Source organism: Mirounga angustirostris, unplaced genomic scaffold (assembly GCF_029215605.1).
Source record: "Mirounga angustirostris isolate CCGP_5_RB_7025 unplaced genomic scaffold, mMirAng1.0.hap1 SCAF_14, whole genome shotgun sequence".
NCBI classification, from domain to species: Eukaryota; Metazoa; Chordata; class Mammalia; order Carnivora; family Phocidae; genus Mirounga; species Mirounga angustirostris.
This window is the reverse complement of record NW_026991722.1, coordinates 25,152,893-25,168,022: the sequence shown is the minus strand read 5'-3', so window position 1 is coordinate 25,168,022 and position 15,130 is coordinate 25,152,893. Positions and strand designations below refer to the sequence as shown.

The 15,130-nt window shown below is 54.3% G+C and overlaps 1 protein-coding gene across 9 annotated transcripts in view; it reads left to right on the top strand.

Annotated features, from left to right (window-relative positions):
* Nucleotides 1-15,130, top strand: part of CTIF (cap binding complex dependent translation initiation factor) — a 290,202-nt gene that overhangs the window by 153,051 nt on the left and 122,021 nt on the right. For all 9 annotated transcript variants that reach the window (XR_010407187.1, XM_045886755.3, XM_045886749.3 and 6 more), the window contains one exon: nucleotides 3,225-3,301. Coding sequence is in view for 8 of the 9 variants with exons in the window: in XM_045886755.3 (XP_045742711.1) it covers nucleotides 3,225-3,301 (77 nt within the window). In the remaining variant the exon portion in view is untranslated. The remainder of the gene's footprint in view (nucleotides 1-3,224; nucleotides 3,302-15,130) is intronic.

Here is a 15,130-nt window from a genome sequence, read left to right as displayed (position 1 = left end):
ATCCCGTTGTATGGACATACCACATTTTGCTTATCCAATCATCAGTTAGTGGACATTCAGGGTGTTTCCAGTTGTAGCTATTATGAATAATGCTGCCATGACATTCATGTCTTACCTCTGGCCTGTGAGTAAAGAACTTCTGCCAACCCAGGTCAGCAACTAGCCTGATGGCAGATGTGTGACTAAGAACAGATTTTCTCTTTCTTCATCTGCTGGCCTCATCTTTGCCCCTGTTGACACCCAGTTACCCTTGTCTTAGAAGGACTGTGAGCAGCATCTTGAGTTGTATGTGTCAGTTGGTGGCGACCACCCACTTGAGAAAAAAAGTGACTGATTGCAGAGGGCCCTCCAGCGAAGCTTGCATAAATAGTGTGCCCTATCTCAAGCAGGAGCACCTGAAAGTCCTATGTAATTCACTCATTCGTTTATTCACCCAGATGCCTATAGCCTGGGGCTCCAGGTGGTCTTGGGGGTGGGACCTCTCCTCCAGCACCCTGGCCTGGATTGCTCCTGGGGAGGGAGGGCCTCAGAAGTGCAAGACTTTGTCCTTTGACACTTTTGTAGCTGATTTCTGGCCTCCCGCTGAGGTCTGTCAGCCTCGCACTGAAGAAGGCACAGGCAGAATTTCTCCCTCCTTCTCCAGCTCCATACCTGGGTCACCATGCCCTCTGCTAATCTGCCTTCCCTAACCTGAGGTCTCCCCCCGCCACAACCCCCTGCAAACCACCTCAGCCAGTCTCTGTGCCAGGACCGGGGGCTCCCTGAGGAGAGGGACCAGCACAGCCTGCTGGTTTGGGCCCACCTGGCCCTAAGCAGTGTCAGGACCATGGGGAAGATGATGAAGGTGAGGGTGATGGAGGTACCACTGGAGAGACTTACGGAGGTTTACTACATACCAGGCACTAGGCTACATTCTTTACATGCTTATCAACTCAGCTAAGCCTCACCAGGACCCGAGGAGGCTGATGCTGTTATGACAGATGTGGAAACCGAGTGCTGTCAAGGTGAGGTTAGCTATCAAAGTCCCACGATCATCAAAAGGAAGAGCCGGGAGCTGACTGCTCACAGTACAGCTGCAGAATCCATGCTTTGACTACTATGACATCTTCTCTGCAGGCACACATATATATTAATTTGGGGGGAGATAGATGGATGGACACAGAGGCCACAGCAATGGCTTCATTAGAAGCCCCGAGTGGCATGGCAGGCCCTCTGGGCCACCCTGAGTCTGGTGGAGAGCTAGAACTCCGGCTGAGGTTGAGTCCCCCGAGGGCAGCTCCTCCTGCTATGGTTCGTGGAGGAGGAGGGCAGGATGGAGGGCAGAGCCCCGGACTCTGAAGCCCAGACAAGGGCAGCCGCCCGTCCTGGGCTCATGGAAGGCCCGGTGTTGCGGAGAGCTCCATCTGCCCGGCCTCACGGTGAGATCCTGATCCAGGCCGCCAGCTTGAGAGGGAGCCTCAGCTTCCTTCCATTGTCTGCGTGGGGCACACCCAGTGTGTTCCTGCGGTGACCCGAGGCCAGGAGGGAGGGAAGGGGCCAGCCCGGAGCTGGGTCAGGATGGGAGAGGGGAAATGAGAGGGGAAGACGTGGTGTTTTTCCTTGTTTGTGTTTTGTATTAAAGAAAAGCAAATAATATCCTTTGAGAAAACCATTAAACAAAGCACATCCTAAGGCTGCGAGGCCCATTGTGGCTGCCTGGAGCCCGGAATTCATTCATGCCTTTCTGGCCAGATTGTTAGAGACAAGAGACAGGGTAGGAGAGAGGGAGTGTTATAACAATAAATGTTGAAATGTGTCATTCCCTCCCTGAACTCAGTAGGAGGCTAGGCCATGCATCCATAATGCCAGAGTCCCTGTGTCCTCCTGAGCCTATTGCCTGTTGTCCTCCAACTACCCCTCCCTGGGAAGCTCCTTGAGACTGGCCAGAGCTGTCAACATCCACCCCACCCCAGTCAGGGGCTAAGCCCTGAGAAGGCAGCCAGGACAGCCCTCCACGGTGGACCCTGAAACCAGAGGGCTGCTACCATAGAGGATCAGGGCCTCAGGCTCCCTGTCTATAAAGGGTGGGGGGGAGGGGGCTAAATGGACGCTCACTGACCACTCTCCAGCACACTGGGTCCTGTCACTCCCTCTCACCTTGTGTGTGTGCAGGGCCTCGTGCGTGGCATTGGCCGGGGGGGGGGGGGGGGGGGAGTTGTCACACGCAGGCTGTAGACTGCACCAGGACTTGTACACAGGTATCCCAGGCCCAAGTCAAACCACCCCCTCCTTCCAGCCTTCCAGGCTAGGGTCCCCTCTACCACCCCCTGCCCAACACCCTCAGAGACTGCCCATAATGTGATGACAGTGCTCGCCCCCATGTCCCACCAGAACACACCTCTGCTGGGAGAAGGGCGATGGTAAGAACAGAGCTGGCCATTAGCCCAGCTTCGGCAGATAATTCTGCCTGGAGCCTGGCATTGGCAGGATCAGCCTCGTGTTATAAGCAGAGGGTCCATCTCCAGCCTTGACATAGGTGTATAGTTGTTGTCCCGCTGACAATATACAAAAGACCATGCTTGGGATTTTCCCCAGTTTAAAGTTTAAAAAAGCATTGAACTATGTCATGTTTCCCCTAAACACTCCCCAGGAGTGTGAGGAATGAGGGTCTTGAGGCAGAATTGCACAGGCCGTCCTGGACCAGGGTGAGGCACCCGGGGTCCTAGCACACTGCGTCTGCATGAGGCTCAGAGTTTGCAAGGGGCTGCATCTCCTTGGTCCCCTCAACAGCCCAGAGAAGATACTGACATTCCCACTGTGTCGGGAGGCTTAGAGAAGTCATGAGTGTTCAAAGAGTAACTTGTCCTTGGACATACAGCCATGAATCCGGGATCTGGTCCCAGCTCCGTTGCTAAATCTCTGCAAGACCTTGAACGGGTTCATTCACCCCTCTGGCCGTGAGTGTTGTCACCTGGAATTTGAGTGACTGGATATGACACATTCTAAGGTCCCCTTTGTCTCCTTACTGTTCTTTGGTTCTGTAATTCCAGCATCATGGCCTGGTGGGAAATTGATTCACCCTCCCATTTTCCATTTTTCAGTCTGGATTTGGCGGTCAGAGTCTAGTCTTTCCAAAGTCCCAGTTTCTTTTGGTCATAGACGTTATCATCAATAGTTACGTGCAAGAAGGTCTTTGCTCTCTTTCCCAAGTTACTCACGATCCCCCTTCCTCCCACACCACACAGGGCTACCACCCAATGCCCCACGAAGTGGAGATCGCCCACACCAAGAAGCTGTTCCGGCGGCGGAGAAATGACCGGAGGTAGGAGAGACTCCGTCGAGAGCTTCGGGTTTTCTGTTCTTGGCCAGGATCTGTAGCTCCGTCAGTTCTGGCCTGGGTTTCGCTTTTCCCGGGGACCTGCTGTTACCTATGAGATGAAGCAGTGGGGTCAGGTACCATTTGGGAAGCAGGAGCCCCACTTCTCGGGACTGGCCCAGGGAATGGATCCCTTCAGGAGTCCAGGGACGGGGTGCAGGTTCCACAGCTCAGAAAGAGAAAGGCTCTTTCCACTTGCCGCAAGGACCTCAGTCCTCAAGGGATTAGGTCCCAGCTGACATGTGTTTTGAAACATGGCCTCCAGGAGGCTCCAGAGCTCGCGATTTCAAGGGTATCTGTGTCTCCTGCTCTTCCCTCATCACTGCAAGTCGTCCCTGGCCGTGCTCGGCTCTGCAGTGACAGGCGAAACGCAGATCAGCAGCCTCACGTGCACCTGCCCTCCAGTGCCTGGAGGAGCTCACTTAAACTAGGGCAGGACCCAGGGTCTCCCCACAGTTCGGTGTGCTGGGTGATAGCAAGGGGCCGGAAAAAGTGCCCCGAGACAGCTCTGGATACACGAGCAGCTGAGGCTGGGCATCCCAGGAAGCCCTGCCTTCATTCCCTTAGAGCCTTTCTTGCATGGAAAGGTCTTCCTAGTATATTTCATGTGAAAAACTCCAGGTACAGAGCGATGTTTGTAGTCTGTGGACATTCGTAATAAAGCAGGGTTAGAGTGTATTTTTTGTTTGGATATGCATCAGTTATTTCTGGTTGGAAATATAAAAAAAAAAAAAAAAAGGAAGGGAAGGAGGCAGGAAAGAAGGAAAGAGAAAAAAGGCTTCTGCCTGGGAATTAAAATGAGGCGTGTGCCTCTATAGGGAATTTCTTCTTAGATCAAAGTGATGGCCTGTGGTTTTACCTTTAACAAACAGAGAATATTCTCAGAGAGCCAAGGAGCAGTCCAGGCGACATCCCTTGCTCGGAAAGCAGAGGTACATGTTCTCCTGCTGCCCCTTGAAACTGGGGCTGTGGCTGGCCGGGGTTCCTGGGCCTTCCCTCCACATGTGGGCCCTGAACAAGGAGTGCTGGGTGGTGGCCACAGCTCGGGTTGGCTGGAGGATGGGGCACCCAGAACTCGTCATCAGCTGGTGGATTTAGTGAGTCTGCGGCCTTCCCAGGGGACAGTAACCATACCGCTAACTAGGAGGAAGGCCGTCCTGGCTTAGAAAGCAGAACCACTAGGCACGTTACGTAGCAGCAGGAAAAGGGGAAACTGAACCAGGCGAGTTGGACCAAGCCCCGGGCCAGGCTTGACCAGGGTGCCGTGATGGCTCAGTGCTATGCGGCTTCACAGAGGCTGACACCTCGTTTCTGGGCACCTGGCAGGGGGAAGAAGCAGGGAGCACCCTTCTAAAAGGGGAATGGGGCTCTCGGGGGACTGGGGAAGAGTCAGCGAGAGCAGAGGCTGGGTGTCCCTCCTCCCCTGCCCGCTGCTCCCTAGTCTATGTCTGGAGGTGCGGGGAGTCCCCGAGCTTTGACTGCAAGGTCACCCCCTGACCCAGGAGCAGTGGCAGGCTTCTGCCTTGCATCCAGGTCAGCCACACCTTGGCTCGTGGGCCAGGCCGCCTGGCCCGGCAAGCACCCCTCCGGAGAGCAGCGTGACCCCGGGCTATAGGAAGAGGAGCTCACGCTGGGAAGCTGACCTTCCGCTGAGCCACGCTCGTGTTAACAGATGCCCGGTTAGGTCAGCGCACCTCGCAAAGGATGTGGACCCGGGACAGGGTCCAGAGCAAGGCAATAAAGATGATTAAAGGGATGGGAAGTATGTCCCAGGAGGAGAGGCTAACGGGACGGGGCCGGGGAAGAGGAGGCTGCAGGGAAAGAACATTCACGCCAATGAACTCATGAAAGATTTACACGGAGGCTAAGGGAGAGCTGCCTCGCATTCATAGGGACCCAAACCAGAGGAAGCTAGCTGGGAGTGGAAGAAGACAGTGTTCAGCTAGACCAAAGATGGGCTCAAGGAAGAAACGTCTTGGTAGCTGAAGCTGGATGGTGTGGTGCCTTGTAGCCTGGAGCAGGAAGTCTGCATCATAGCCCAGCTCCGGCGGGACGCCAGGCTGGGCGTGCCCTCCCTGCTTTTCGTCCCAGTTGTTGAAGTCGGAGACACATGCCCTGGAATTAGGCCCTGGATGTGAATTCTGCCTCCCCCATTCCCTAACTGTGTGACCTGGGCAGACTGCTTCATGCCCCTATTTCCTCTTCTGTAAAGTGGGTCTACTAAGTGGGAGGCTTGAACGATCTAATCCTTGTAAGGCCCCTGGAAACAGGCTTAGCGCTGGCCCACCCTTGAGTCCGAGGTACATGGGAAACACTGTAAGGGGAGAGGAGGGGAGATGCCTACAGCGAGGGTGGGCTGCCACCCGGGATCTCACTTGTGAGCCTGGGGAGCTTTGCTCTGCATTCCCTCCAGGATCAACTGCCCAGGCAGGCAAGGCTCCCTCCAGTGCAGGGGTCTGCCGACTCTGCTCCCACACTCCAGGGGCTGCTCCCAGGGGCTCTGTGATTAAAGTTGAGCTGTGAGAAGGTGAAGCTCCTGACCAGTTCATAGGTTGTTTTCCTGAAAAATGTTCTCAAAACTTAAACAACTAGTAACCACTTGTTTCTTTTGGGAGACTCCTCAGATGTTTGATTTCAGACAAAATGATGCATTTCATGATATGAATGTTCTAAATGAGTATTTCAAGCATTCCTCAGACAGCAGCATGCCTCAGGTGCTCAGTCCCCAGAGCCCTGCTGGCTGGAGGGGGGCCTGCAGAGGGTTCCCCGCCCCCCCGCCCCAAGCTACCCACCCAGCAGGTGCAGGCAGAGGAGCAGGCTCCCAGAGGGCTGAGTCCTGGCCATGCTGCTGACCCACTGCCTGTGTTGACCTTGAGTGAGTGCTCACCTACTGGGGGTGCAGGTTTCTCTCGACTCCTCCCCCACCCTGCTCCATTTTGCAGAGTGAACAAACTGAGGCAACGAACGACCTGTCAGAGTCTCTGTTCCCTGGGAAGCAGAGTCTGGGATGGAGATTAGCAGGCAGGGCACTTACTGAGGTGCCTCCTTTGGATCAATAGATGTAGACGGGGAGGGAAGGGAGCAGGATGGGGCAGAGGGAGCAGCTGAGCTGCAGTGCAGTCTGGCTGGGGAGCTCTGACCCTACAGGGAGGTGACTTCAGAGCTGTCCCAAGATGGAGTAAAGGAGCAGGTCTTTATATCCGCATGTCTGCTGATCATTGGAGAGAATTGCCACAACCTTAGGCCAGCAACTGTCATCGCCCAGGGCAGTTTCTGTAGGGCCTGAGAGACACCCCAGCACGTGCAGCAGCTGGTGCGGGGAGTGCGCCATTTGTAAAGGGGGACCCGGCTGGTGCCTCACAGCGAACACCCCGGTTGGAGCAGGACTTAACTCTCCTACTAGGACTGATGGAATGGCGCTCCGTACTACCTGCTGAGCTCTGGAGCAGGGCAGAGAAGTGTCAGCCTTGGTCCCTGCTCTCCGGGGCCGGAGTACAGCTTGCACAACCCCCTCTGGCTCCTGAAGCCACCAGAACGTGGTATGTGACTGTGTCGCATCCGAGCATGCAGAGAAAGGAGCCAGCAGGGGGTGGCTGCGGACAGCTTCCTGGAAGAGGTGGGCATTGAACTAGCCGTGAGACACCGCAAGGATTTGGAAGGGGGGTGGGAGAAGTGTGAAAGTTGCTACAGCCGAACAGGTGTGGGAGCCAGGGATTGCCACCACCCCCCAGAAGTCCCCCCACAAAGCTCCCTAGAAACAGCACCAGAAGGGTGGAGCTCACAGCAGCCACCACCCCCAGCTGAACTAAATGGAAGGGAAAAGCCGGAGCTCCTGGTCCCGGAAGGTCCCGGCCCAGGGTGTTACAAGTCTCTGTGGACACCACACACTCCCAAGAGCCCAGCGTCCTGACAGAGCGGACCAGCTGATGCAGGCACTATCGTTCCCTCCCACGCTGCCCTAGCAGCCGGGGAGATAAGAGAGCCGTTCTCCAAATTAATCTGTTTCATTAAGTGCGGTCTCAGAATGGTTCATTTACTCTATGTGCAAAGCAGATTTGGAAGGAAGAAGAAAAGAATGCCGTGGTCATCCAGCTAGTGTCAGATGGCCCTGCTGGGTGAGGAGCAGGAGAGCGAGCTGTCCCACACCTCCACATGCCACCCCCTCCCTGGGTCCCCAGGTGGTGCAGTCAGACCACATCCGGGACACTGCAGGGTGATTCGAACCTCCAGCAGCTCTTGCTGCTTCTGTCCTACCAATGACCATGACCATGGCTCGGTGTCCCCTAATTGTGGAACCAATTAAGAATCTCATCCCGCCTTCCCTTCCTCTGCCAGCAGGTGCCCAAACCCTCCCTGGGTGCCAGGCTCTTTCCCTAGGGACAAAGTGTCAGCCATCAGATTTGATTTTGCAAGCTCTCTGTGACATCATCTGGGTCACTGATAAAAATGAACAGGACATCTGGAATTAGTGGTGATGGATATGCAACTTGGTAAATAAACTAAAAATCCTGGATTATGTAATTTAAAAGGGTAGATTTTGTTGTATGATTTACATGTCAATTAAAACATTTTTAATGAATAAGTCCGGTCCCCGGACAGAGTGATACCACAAGCCCCTGGGAACATTCCTTGAATCTTGACGTCTGCAGGGTTCCCCAGATACATCAGGCAAGTGACCCTTTCAAAAGAGGCAGTTAATCTGGTCTAGTTTTGTGTGAATCTGTTCTAGCTATTAGTGGTGACATTGTTTCTTCCAAATCATCTCTTTGGGAATCTCTGAGAGAAAGCCTATCTGTATTTTTCTGGTTTTTTGCAAAATTGGAACTGTATGCACACAGTCTCTAGCACTTTGTCTGTTCTCCAAGACTCCTCAGACGTGTTCCAGGGCCATTTATGACCTTAGTGCAGAGTTCTCTCTTCCTGAGCAATATTATTCCAGCCCTTGGGCAAGAAGATGAGCATTCAGAGCACCCGTCATTTCCCACCATCCTGTCTTAGGTTCTGGGCATCATAGGGATGCTCTGCAGCGTCTGCCTTTCCTGGGCCAGCCTCTGATAGAAGGCAAATCTTTGTTTCAGCTGCCCCCTTAATTTTACATCATCCCCATCAGCGACCTCATGCTTCCATCCTCCTTCTCACTCGAAAGACAAAAATACAATTTTAGGACTATCGTCAACCCTTGGTCAGTGCACTCCTTGACACGTTCTGATGACTACCCCATGCTTTGATAGTCATCACTGGTTATGGGCAACCCGTCATTCCATTCTAGAATCACTTTATCCCTCCTCCTCACTTCGAGGCTCACGGGCGAGGACCCTGGGGATGCCCTCTGCCTCCTTCACCCCCTTCCCGTAAGTCACAGTTCCTTTTGGGAGCTTGCTGCTCCATTCAGCACCGCAGATGACCCCTGCCATCATGGAGTCCTTCATCCTGTGAGGATGACTAAGTCCCAGATCTTGCCAACCAGGAGCGGATCAGGAAATAACCTCGTTTGGAGCCCTGGATTTATCCATCGGCTCATTCACACAAGTTGTTAAGTTAGCCCTTTTGGAAGTAGAGTCCGTCCTCATTACTCGTGGATTCCATTTGCAAATTTGCCTACTTGCTAAAATGTATGTGTAACCCCTGAAATCAGTACTCACAGTCCTTTCAAGGTCATTCGCGGACATGCGTGGGGCAGTGAGAAATTTCACTTGCCCAATATGCACATTCCCAGCTGAGGTCAGACCAGGAGATGCCCCTCCTTTGGGTTTCAGCCCTCGACCTGCAAACAAGCATCCTTTTCGTGATCAACTTAGCACCATAACGTTCACGTGTGTGTGCTTCGTGTTGGTGAATTTGCTGTTTGAAGTGCTCCCGAGTGTAGTGCCGAGGTACTGTCTCCTGTTCCTCCGGGCAAGAAGGCTGTGATGTACCTTCTGGAGAAAAATACGTGTGTTAGAGAAGTGTCGTTGAGGCACGAGTTATATATAGTTGTGATACTTATGACGTATTTTCGGGATCGATAGAGTGCCGTTGACCGTGACTTCACCATTGATGCATCAACACTATACATTAAGCAAGGTGTCTTTAAGCAGAAACACATAATATAAAGCTTATGTATTGATCAAATGGGGAAAATGTTGTGACCAGGGGCTTGTGGAAACCTAACCCTGTATATCCCCTGGGAGCAATTGTTCGGTATTCCCTAATTTGGTGTTTGCAGGACTTTGTAGAACTTCACTACAGTGAATAATGAGAACCAACTGTGCTTGCTCTTCAAAGCCGGGTAGAGAGGTGCTCAAGGTAAAGGAATATATTGTGAGGGATGGGATTTCAGACCCAGTAATTTATCTTGTGTGGGTGGTGGTGGTAGAACTGGGGACCAGAGAGCCTTCCTCCCCTGGATGTCCCCTGGCTTGGGTCTCATTGAGGGGACCTCTGCTTCATTTGCCCCATCCTGGGATGACACCGTCCCTAAACCTCCCCCCCCCCCAGACTGCTTAGCGCTGCGGTGACCATCATTGTCATCCTGTCATCAGGAGCCCAGGGGACAGCAAGACAGATCACACTGCCATTGCCTGAGGTTTGTCTTTCTATCCCAGCAAGGAAATTGCCCTCATTAAGTCCCTGCTAAAGATAGATAAGAAAATGGGACAGGCAAACCCCCACCTGGCAGGCAGCCCTGTCAGATTCGAAGCAACATGAGTCAGAGAGGAATTATTTTTAGGCTCCTTCTCCTCCCTCCCCCACGCCCACCCCCAAGCAGGCACTCTTGGAAAGAAGAACAGCTCATTTCTTGAAGCTACATGTCCACGTCTGTGTCCAATGGATGTGAAATTCCAGCCCTGATATGCCTAGAGAAGACCCCAGCCGCTGTACAAATCATGATGGTCAGATCCTCCTGTGGACCATGCAGCCGCCTCGGGCAGTGTTCCTGGGCAGAGCTGGCTGTGAGAGGGCCTGGGAAGGCCGGCCCGTGACTCACCTAAGGCCAGTGCACCTTCCCTGGATGCCCTCTCTTGCCCCTCTCTCCTGGCACACGCTTCATGCTCAGGATCGGCTCTATGCATCACACTTCGTGGGAAAGAAAACAAGGCCCTGGGGCCCCTCTCCCAGGGAAGGGCCAGCATGTCCCTTGGGCCCAGGCCCGCATCCGTGGGAGGGCCATTTTGTGCATTTTGGCAGAGCTCCCGGGTGCCGGGCCTGCCCACCCTGGCAGTGGGCATCTCCCAGTCTGTGCCCGCTCTGGGAAGCTGAGCATTGCCCTTCTCTGTTGGCTCTCTTGCCTTCTTTCCAGCTCTTAGGATGTATTCACACCCCACTGACCCCAGATAGCAAAGGAGAGGGACCAGGAGGCAGCAGGGGGCCCGCGTCTAGAGGCCTGGGCGGCGCCAGGGTTGCTGACCAGGAAACTGGCTGAGACAGAGGAATGCCATCTTCACGGGCTCTGTGCCTGGGACAGGAGGGAGGGCGGATACCCCAGGAAACAGCCACCTGTGTGCGTTCAGTTTCTCCTCCTCAGGGGCCTCAGTCTCTCGGTTTCGGCCATCTTGGCATCTGGGGATTGGCTCAGAGATGTTAACCCCCAGCCCTTCCTCCCTTGCTAGAGCATATGGAAACAGGCAACTCTGGGGGTCCCGAATGACTGGGCCCCAGGCGCCAAGTCTGTGTAGCCTTGCGCGGGGGCGGCATGCGTGGTGGGCAGCCCAGGGCCTGCACCAGCCTCGCTCGGCTTCAGGACTAGCTCCCCTCTCACCGGGCAGGGGATCTTGAGGAGCTAAGGACCCTCGTCAAGCCCGTTCTTCTTGCCGTCTCAAGGACATCGATGTGCAGCCTGCAGGAATGTGGTCAGGTGACAAAGGCAGGCCCTATCTGCTGCCCCTGTGTGCATCTTTCAGGACCCAATCTGGTCCAGGTCTGTCCCCTGGGTACCCTGCCCGCCTCTGAGTCCCCATACTCCCAGCATCTGGCTGCCTAAGATGGGATGCTGCCTGGGACCACCTCACTCGGAGGGTAGGCGGTACATCCCACTGGGTCTGGGGCCTTTTGGCTGGACCCACGGGCAAGCCCAGCCCACCCTCAGTCCTCCAGAAGTCACTCAGCAATTTAACAAGCGCTTCCAGAATGCTCACCATGTTCGGGACACACTGAGCCCTTTACAAAATATCAGCTCCTATCGTCTTGCCACCAATAAGGAGAGGAGATACTGGTTTTATTTCCATTTTACAAATGGGGCAAGTCACTGGCACAGAGTGGTGAAGGAGCTGAGCCAGACGGCAAAGCTGAGCAGTCTGGCTTCAGAGCCTGTGTCCCCATCCAGTTCTCTGCAGAAAGCTCTCCGTCCCCTCCCCGGCATGCTCCGCCTCCCTTTTGGGTCCTTCACCGCCTTCTGCGTACACTCCCTAATTAACTTATGTGCCAGGGGTGGTGAGCAGCGTGGGGCTGCTATTTTCAAATGGACTGAGTGGAAAGCTAGTGCATAATTCAAAGGAATGAGTGAATGGCAAGGTTTCAGACGAGACCTACCCAACAGCGCCACTCACCTTCTGCCTCCTGCACCCCAGCCCCAGCTCAGTCATGCCTGGAGAACCCTTCCCTGGTTCAGATGACTCACGCATGGGCATATTTAGGAGGTCTCTGCAGTAGCCTGGATTGCGGGGGCCGCACCCGGTGAGAAGCTGGAGGAGAGGTGGTATGAGTTCTAGAATGATTGGCAGCACTCCAACGGGGGGCAGTGTGGCCGGGAGCACCTCCTCCCACTCCCCTAGTCCCAGGGGTTTGGGCCCAGGGCACACTCCCCAAGGTTTCCCAGCAGGCACATGAGCACAGGCTTTAAAAATACCAAGGAGCCTTCCTGCCTGATCAGCGTCTACCCTGAGCTCCAAGAGTTATTTGTGAGTCTTCCCTAGTAATTTAAGTTTAGTCATTTATTCCAGTGCGTGTGTTTTGGGGAAGCCAAGGTGGCCTCTATTATGGTTTGGAGTATTTGGGGGGGGCCTTGGTTTCCAGAAGTGATGCAGGGCCTCGATTAGGCAAGACATCAGCAAACAGAATTAAAATAACTCAACAAGATAGGCCCTTGGGTCCTCGGAGGTGATCCCTGTGCTTAGCCCCCGGGGTGGGCGGGGGAATGTAGAGCGAGGTGTCCCCAGTCCCTTGTGTCAGGGTCATCTTTCAGGTAGCACCTGCAGGCATCTCAGTGCCCTTGAAAATGCAGAATCGATAGAGCTGCCAGTTCTTTCCAAGTAGATCTGAACAGACAGCCGGAGAGACAGACAGCCGGAACACCAGGAGCAGACAGGCCCACGGCCGTGGCAAGCTCTGTAGGTCCAGTTGTAGGTGGACACTCAAACGTACCAGCAGCTCAAGGGGAGCTTACCACTTACAGTCCCCAGCACATTAACACCTTAGCAGTTTGGGGCAGAATTATTGATAATCCTCCCCACAACCCCCAGAAAGAGATCGTTTTTATTTCCATTTTACAGATGAGGAAAGTAGCTTGCAAAGAGCAGTGAAGGAACCCGACAGCATATAACCTTCCTCCTAGACCTCCAGAACCCCCTACCAGTGCCGGCCATACCTGCCCCCTCCCCTCCAGTCCCTGGAGGCCTGACCCCCCGCCTGCCCCCTTGCCTGCCCCCCCACACACACACACCCCTCCCTTCTGCTGCACAGTCCTCACTGCGCTCTCCGTCTACACAGGACCCCTCCCACCTGACTGTTGCCCTTGCGGGCTCCCTCCCACTGTACAGGCCCCACCTGCCCTACCCTCCACCCAGCAAGGTCTTTTTAGGCCTGTCTGGTCCTCCTCTCTGACCTTGCCCACCGAGGAAGGCCTGGCGTGCACCCAGAGAGCTCTGCCTGCCTCACTCAAGCTCGCTGGCTCACGTGGAGCAGGTGCAGCAGCTGAGGGATCTGGGGACAGGCGGATGCCCCAGGACATGCAGGACCCTGGTTCAGTGGTCCCCATATTCTGAGCCACCTTTCCAGGTGAACAGACGAGCCCAGAACAAAAGTAGCCACCCCCGGGCCACATTACCCACAGTTACACCCTCCCTCAGGAATACACCAGCCCTTGAGCTGTCTTCAGACTCTGATTTTCAGCTGATTGCAGGCTTTCTGTTTGTCGGGCCAGCTCTGAAGTCCAGGATGATGTGTGTGGACCCAAACAAAGGTGAGGAATGTTGTGAGAAGGAGAAAATACGACATGGGGCTGCGTGTGTGTTTGTTTGGTCTGGTGGCCCGGTGGCCACAGTAAGCAAGTTCCAGACTGGCTCAGGGCATCAGGGGACAGATGGCACAGCCTCGTTACCGTGAGCAGGAAACCTGGTGCCTTTGAACCGTGAGCTCCAGCCGTGGCTCGGAGAGAAGAGCGGGGATGGGACAGGCAGAGGGCAGAATTCTGACTTTGCCCTGATGTTCTGGAAGGTTGGAGGTGTTCGGTCAGGAGTGGGGTGGGGAGGTGATCGCTGGGATGTCTCTAGGCAGGGCCCACCTAGGTCAGCTCGCTCCGAAGGCCCCCCTCTCCAGTTCCCATCCCACTGCCTTCAGGACAGCAGGGGAGTCTGGGGCACCCTTTCCTGGCTGAAGCTCTAGTATATTTTCACTTCGGTGCTTCTTCTGACACAATTGGGGGAAACCACCTCCACCTCTCCATCCACCCCCACCTCTCACTATTCCTAAACGGCTCCTGTTGCCCAGATTTTCTGCTTTTGCATCCCATCTTGTGAACTGGGGTGTCCACGGTCGATCTGGCCTTAATGGGTAACCAGGGCAGGTCACTTTGCATTTGGCCTGAGTTAAGAGAATGATCTAGTGCTGAGAGTTTCTGGCACCCTGAGAAACCAGTACAGGGAGGGCTGAGAGGGAGAGAAGGTTGAGAGGAAGGGAGGGTTGAGAGGGAGGGAGGGTATTTCCTGAAGACAGGAGTTTTAGCTCCTAAAAGCCCAAAACCATCCCACTTTAGGCAAACATCCCTTGGGCCCCTACCTTCACTTTCTGGAAGTCACAGAACAGGAGGCTCTGCAGCCAAATGTGTAGGTGGCCCCTTGAGTGTGCAGACTTGTGCAGACTTGGTTTGGGTCTCGTTGCTAGACATGGAGCCTCGGGCACATTTCTGCACCTCTCCGGGACGTGTTTCTCATCTGTAACAAAGGACATCTACCTTCTAAGACTGTTTGCCGTTCAAATGGGACGATGCTTAGAAAGCAGGTGAAATGTCAAGGGCTGCACAAGGCGAGGACTCCTTGGCCGTATGTGTGTCCGTAGGGCACACGTGTCTCTGTGCACAGTTGTGTGTGCTCTGGGGACTCCGCCATTTTGCCGTTTCCAAGGATAGTTCGCTGGAAATGGAGCTTGGCCTGGGCGTTTGTATTGGTTATCTATTGCTGCATAACAAACTACTCCAAAATGCAGAGCTTAAAACAACAAACATTTATGGTCGCACGTGGTTTCCAAGGGTCAAGAATCCAGGAGCAGCTTAATTGGGTGATTCTGGCTCAGAGTCTCTCTTGAGATCACAGTCAAGCTGTTGGCGGGGATTGTGATCATCTGAAAACTTGATTCGGATGGGACTGGAGGGTCCACTTCCAAGCTCACTGACGTGGTTGCTGGCAGGCCTTAGTTCCTCACTGGCTGTTGGCCGGAAGCTTCATTTCCTTGCAGTGCGGGCCTCTCTGTAGGGTGCTCATGACAGAATGAGTGATCCAAGAGAGAGGGACAGAGACAGAGAGAGAGAAGCTGTCATGTGTTTTACAACCTAATCTCAAAAGTGACATCCCATCCCTTCTGCCA